Here is a 6145-nt window from a genome sequence, read left to right on the forward strand (position 1 = left end):
CTCGTTCCCCCATATATGTACTATGCTCCGAATGCGTGCATAAGTTGTCCATTACTTATGAGATTGTGACTTGTGATCACTTTGAACAAGAGTTGTGTTCTATATATGCTTTACTCATATCTCATTCTTATTACTAACGTTAGTTTGACATTACCCATCAACTGTACTTTTTCTTGAAAAAAGAAAAATTAATCTTTGGATTTGAGAGAAGAGAGGCAGGATGAAAGCGTAACATAGCAACTCCATGCTTTCATCTCGCTAATATTTTTCTCGTAGTTCCTGCAAAACACAACTATTTTGAGGAGGCAACTAGCCTTCTTTCGGGACATTCAGGAGCTAAAGTGTTGACTTTGTATGGAACCAAACTATTTTTGCTCGTTGTAACGGGATAAACTCAAGGAGTTATGTTATTATTTTGTACTGACCTTGAAAATAGTAAATCATAATGTTAGAATCAAATCAACATAATGTCTACGTCGCTGTGTGTAATAGCCAAACGATAATCTTTAACCCGATATCCAAGTATGGAAGGAACCTTTTAGCCGCAGGGCAGAAGATGAGTCTTTACATAACTCTTGTGCATAATGTTGCTGCCTCCTTGCTTTTCAACCTCTTATTGGAAGTTCTAATCGTTAGCTATTATGGAAAGGACAGTAGTTAAGCGCTCATCTTTCATGCTCCAAGAGAATAGGAGCAACTCCTGGCATTTACGTCCTAATTTCCTGTAAAAACCGATATCTTTGTCATATTTTATCTTCAGCAATCATATCATTCTGTTGTGGATTCAGCAACAGCTATATCATCCCCTTCTGATGGTGTTTGTTCCATTTCAACTTTCAAGTCGAGTGGACCTTGAGGGACTCCAAAAAGTGTAGAAAATATCTGTCTATGGCATTTGTCGCAGAAAAAGAAATAGGATAGATGGCCTTCATTTGGGAGCTTATGCACAATGGCCTCTGGTAGAACCCGGACTATGTAGTCGACCACTGATGGTGGGATTACCCGATCATCCATTCCCTATTTGGCATTCATAAAGAAATGATGTCAACAGAATTTTAAAAGTAAGCTGCATAAGTATTTTGAAAATTCTAAGCAAGAATTATTTTAATCCAATTAAATTACCGAGTATATCTTATCCTGCTGACTGCTACTATTCAATTTAACTCATGGGCGAACATGGCAATCAGTAAAAACACTTGGGGAGAGGAATGTAGGTCTGATATACTTTTAGGGAATTCCCAGAAAATCACTTTAGACAACTTTTATAAACAGGAACTGTAGAAGCATCAGTCTATTGTTATGCACAACAAAGAAGCAACAACAAAGAAGTAAGAGGTAAACCTGCCATATGTGTATCGGGCCTAGGAATCCTGTCAACTCACATTCCGCTTGACTCCACAATGACCTTAGCCAAGAAAGAATGCCTCTTATCTGACACTTCCTCTGCACCTGAAGATCTGCTAGGCTAAAACCCCAACCTGAAACCTGAAGCTCGGCTTCCTCAATGAATGGTTTTGGATTCCCCTGGCGAATTGACTCCTCCACATCCCTATGCCAAAACTCTTCAAATATTGACTTTTCAATCAGGATTTTGTCCTGAATATGTCAAGATTTCTTCAAATAAGTCATTGTAAAGAATTATATAATGATGTTGAAATTATTGCTAGCATTTTCAATTAGAATGCAACTAAATTGTATATTTCACCCCAAAAAAATCAGTTTCGTGGGAAACTGCTTCATAAAAAATTCAAAGAGCATTCAAAAATCACAGAACAAAAGGAAATTTCTGCAGTTTAGAGATTTTAATCAAAGATGGCAATGGCATGACTCACCCTCTCCCCCAGTGATAGATACAACTGATTATCAATCCGATCATGCTTTCCAGATAGGAAGCTTTGCCGATAGAAATAGGAGAGGAACTTTGGGAATCTACGAGCTAAGAAGTGCAATAACTTTCTTCTTGGCACCCAGGTTTCCCACATTTTTTTCATCTCTTCTTTAGTCATGCCCCGCTCATATGGATTAATCATTGGGGCCAACATGGCTGCGCCTGTGTATTAAGAGTAGACACACCATAAATTAAATTATGTTTGATTTTTACCTCCTTATTGTGCTTCCATTACGAAAACAAGAAAAAGAAGGGACAAGGGCTGAAGATGAGAGGAGGCAACCGACATGATCCAAGATATTGAGCTCCAGTTTTTTCTTTTGTTTTTGCTACATGATATAGAGCTCCAATTATTTGTGGAAACATATCAATTGGTTGAACCATTCATACGTTACACTACCATGCATAAAATCCATAACACTATCACTCAAATGCATTGAAAAAATCGAAACTAAAAGTTTATTGGCATAGCCACATAATATAAGTCTTGTTCAGCAACCAAAATTTTTTTGAAAGTTTTTCCACATTTCTCCAACTTTTCTGATAACTTCAGTTCTAAGCATACAGTTTTTAAAAAATTTCTATTTCAACTTTTTATATAATCATTATCCAGACACAAAAATCAATAAAACTTTTACAAGCTTTTAAAAAAAAAAAAAAAAAAAAAAAAACCTGTTAAAAATTATATTGAAACAACTTTTCAACTTCACATATCTATTTTTGCAAACTCCAATACGAAACTTACTGGAAAAAAAAAAAAAAAAAAAAAAAAAAAATTAAAATTCTCTCTTCTTTCCCAAAATTCAATAAACAATACATCTAAAAAATTTCTCAAAACTCTCAAAATCTTTCATAACCAAACATATCATAATAGTCACATACAGCAAATACTCAAAGTCAGCATGCCATAAACCCACAACTTTTTTTTTTTTTTTTTTATAACTAGCCATAAACCTACAACTCTCACCATAAGAGTTAAGACTATAACACTAGCCATGGTCCCTAAGGACTAAATCTGGAACATACATTTTCAGAATAAATGTTTTGAGAAGGGCTATGACAACTGTCCAAACATTTCAAAAATTTCCTTTATAATGAATTGAAAGCACAGGGCTTAATCTCATTAATCATATTGTGCCGACCTCATCTACCTTTATGCAAAACAAGTTGCTTCAAATTCTTTTATGGAACTTTCTTACTTGCACCTATGCTCACAGGAAACACATATTAACTTGCCATTCATTTCTTGATATAAGTCAAACAGGAACAAACAGTTCTCAGGGGGAAAACAAATTAGCAGAACCATCAGGCTATCACCCTATGAAGGGAAAGGTGGTTAAAATTAAATTGTTAGACTCAATGTAACATAAGATTCAAATATATTCAAACACTAGAATAATTTATAAAAGAAATAAAAACAATGGTATACCCGCAATTCTGTTAGGAATGTATCTAAGAGAAGCCCAAGCATGCATTGCTCCACTTGAGTAGCCCAGCAGCCAGAACTTGTCACTGATACCAACCGCATTAGAAAGGTACAACATATCAAATGCTGATGAATTAAGATTACGGCCGAGATGAGGATCGCTCTCCCCAAAACCAGGAAGATCATATGTGACCAATCGAACACCATACTCTTCAAGCAATGACATTTTAACTCCCGGTATACCTTTTATTCAGAAATTACTTAGAAAATAAGCACCCAGTCTTATTAATTTCCACCAAGACCATGCATTAAAGTCACGTGGATACCACTTGAAAGTGTTGAAGATTTATTGGTTTTTACCTGCAAGCCTTGAGGAAAGAAAAGAATGTGGAGCGATAAGGGAAAATCTTGCTCTATCAGCTGGAACACCTTGCTCATGATAAGCCATGCGTCTACCATCTGGAAGTAGTATATGGCTTGCACTTGGAGGATGTATACGCACTTTCTTTACCAGTGGAACCAAGCTGTCATTTTTGGTATTTACGTTCATGGCTGCACATGGTTTTAAAGATCTCAATAAATGTTCTTCCATCATATACCACAAAGGGAAAAATAAAAGAAAGAATATTGATGGCTGTTCCCATGATGCTACTGGAGGTCTCTGTCCCAAATAGTAGTCAGTTACAATCTTAACGGTGATTTTTCTCACAGTTGCGGAGTTCCATGGAGTTGCTATGGAGTTGCTGCAACTAACCCCAAAGGGTGTCAAACTAATGTCCATGAAAGCAACGGTGTCCACCACTGATGAAAGAAGTACTAAACCATCTCGACAAAAAGGAAGGAGTATGGTCGATGACGTGACAAAAAAAAGTGAAATTTATCAAGTTTTACAGGAACTACTAATTTTTTTCCCTAAATCTGGTTATTTTTATCACACAAAATACAACTTGGTTATTTAATACGTAGGGCCAAGATCACAAATCGTGAACCGTAGGGAGACTCGGCGTTGGAACTCAACTTGGCAAATAAGGCAAGGGATTTTCACCAATCCGGCTACCAGAAACAAAATGAAATAAGCAAATTACAGGCAGATTATAACTAACATCTTCTTCTACTCAAGCTTTTCAAGTAGATATTCATCCACCATTTTCATGCCAAATTAGGTAGTTCCAAAGTCTGAACTCGAACAACGCTTATTATTATAGGAACGAATTGCAGACTGCATAACAAGTAAAAAAACAATATGTTTCCTTCCTATAAATTCCCAATTAAACCGAAGGGGAGAAAAAATAACGGAAAGAAAAAACATAGAATGTGGTTATAATCTATTCACCTGCAACTGCAAGAATGAAAACGAAGAATATCACGGACCACGCTTGAGCCGGATGGCGATCCTCCGGTAAAAACTCATTCAAGAACTTCAATCTGCCCGAAACGTTGGCGAACGGCTTCCGAAGCTTCCGTACGATGTAGGAATCATCGGTCAGAAGGCTCTGCTGTGCGATGTCTCTACAGCCTCTGCCAAATTCCAGGAGTATTTCTCCCCAAGCCACCGCGAATCCCTTGACCTGATCCTTCAGGCTCTCCGTTTCCTCCGATTCCTTGGTCCGCGAATCGCCTGATACGAACTCCGAGCTAGTCGTCTCAAACGACGGCGGAAAGATTCCGATCGGCTCCCCGGCGTATCGTATACCGGAGTCGTCTACCAGACTCGCCCGCTCTTCCGGCAAGAAGTTCGATCCTCTCACTTCCGACATTGCCACTGAAAAAGCTTTCAGTTAAGAATACTAAAACACGAACCTCCCTCAACCTTCAATACTGTTGAGCCATACACGAGAGAGAGAGAGAGAGAGAGTGAGAGAGAGAGAGAAATGCGATTGCTTCAATCAGGAACTTAAAAACCAAAAAAAAAAAGTAAGATTCAAAGTCCAGGCACTAGAAAGCAGAGCTGGAACTGCAACTTTCCAAGCGTGATAAGCCAAGCCAGCTTTGTTTAATCCCAAAAGAAGATAAACATTGAACCTACCACCATTTTCAAAGCAAACGAAGGTACCCAAAACAAATATATAAATAAAAGTTGACAAAAAAAAATCACTTATAATTAAGAAGAAAAAGGCAAAAGCACCACTGCCTTTTAACCTTCCAAAAACTCGTACCGTTGGGACTGTTCGAATCTGGGGTGCGTTGTCCTCGTATGGAGCCTTTTACATGTTATCTAAACTTTATGCCGAATTGGCTCCTTAACTAATCTCAGCCATTAATGGCCCGGCAGCTCGGCACCTAAAGGTTTTGCCTCTTGCTCGTCCGGTCAAGACTCGACGATGAGGACGAACCGTCCGATGAGGTCACTTTAAGAAAAGTGACATCGCGGGATCTGGCCAAGTGGTCAACTGCACTGCACCGCCGCGCGTGTAATGGCTGCAGTCGGTGCTTGTCGGGTTGCTATGTGCTGTGTGAGAGGAAATGGAATAAAATGCGATGAAGAAAGGAAAAAGATAATTATTTTATAATATTCTTTTCTTTTCTTTATACAGGAATTTAGTTTGCAGGAAACGAAATGAATATTCGTCTTGAAATGATTGAGAGAAATAATTGTGGGAATTTTAAATAAAATAAATAAATATAAAATTTATATTAAAAAAGTTAATTTTTAATAATAAATTTTATTTTTTTTAAAGAATCACATGATGTTTAAATACTTTATATCTGTATTTAGTATTAGTTAAAAAGAAATATATATTATCTTTATTAAAAACATTCTCTTTTAATTTTTTATTTAAAGACGTGTTATAATATTTATAATTATCTACATAAGTATTTTAAATAATATT

At 36.9% G+C, this 6145-nt stretch overlaps 1 protein-coding gene across 3 annotated transcripts; it reads right to left on the reverse strand.

Moving 5' to 3' along the window:
- Positions 1-386: 386 nt before the first annotated feature.
- LOC122277148 lies at positions 387-5784 on the reverse strand. 3 transcript variants are annotated; one of them, XM_043087034.1, is made up of 7 exons: positions 5471-5784; positions 4648-5076; positions 3675-3866; positions 3318-3557; positions 1833-2050; positions 1342-1596; positions 387-1017 (listed from the first exon to the last, which is right to left on the reverse strand). In XM_043087034.1, the coding sequence occupies exons 2-7, from the start codon at positions 5069-5071 to the stop codon at positions 769-771; spliced, it is 1578 nt and encodes a 525-aa protein (XP_042942968.1). In that variant the 5' UTR covers positions 5072-5076; positions 5471-5784; the 3' UTR covers positions 387-768. The 3 variants fall into 3 exon arrangements, with proteins under 3 accessions (XP_042942968.1, XP_042942966.1, XP_042942967.1); XM_043087032.1 differs by having other exon boundaries at positions 4648-5132; XM_043087033.1 differs by having other exon boundaries at positions 4648-5336.
- Positions 5785-6145: the final 361 nt, after the last annotated feature.

Source organism: Carya illinoinensis, chromosome 9 (assembly GCF_018687715.1).
Source record: "Carya illinoinensis cultivar Pawnee chromosome 9, C.illinoinensisPawnee_v1, whole genome shotgun sequence".
Taxonomy (NCBI): Eukaryota; Viridiplantae; Streptophyta; class Magnoliopsida; order Fagales; family Juglandaceae; genus Carya; species Carya illinoinensis.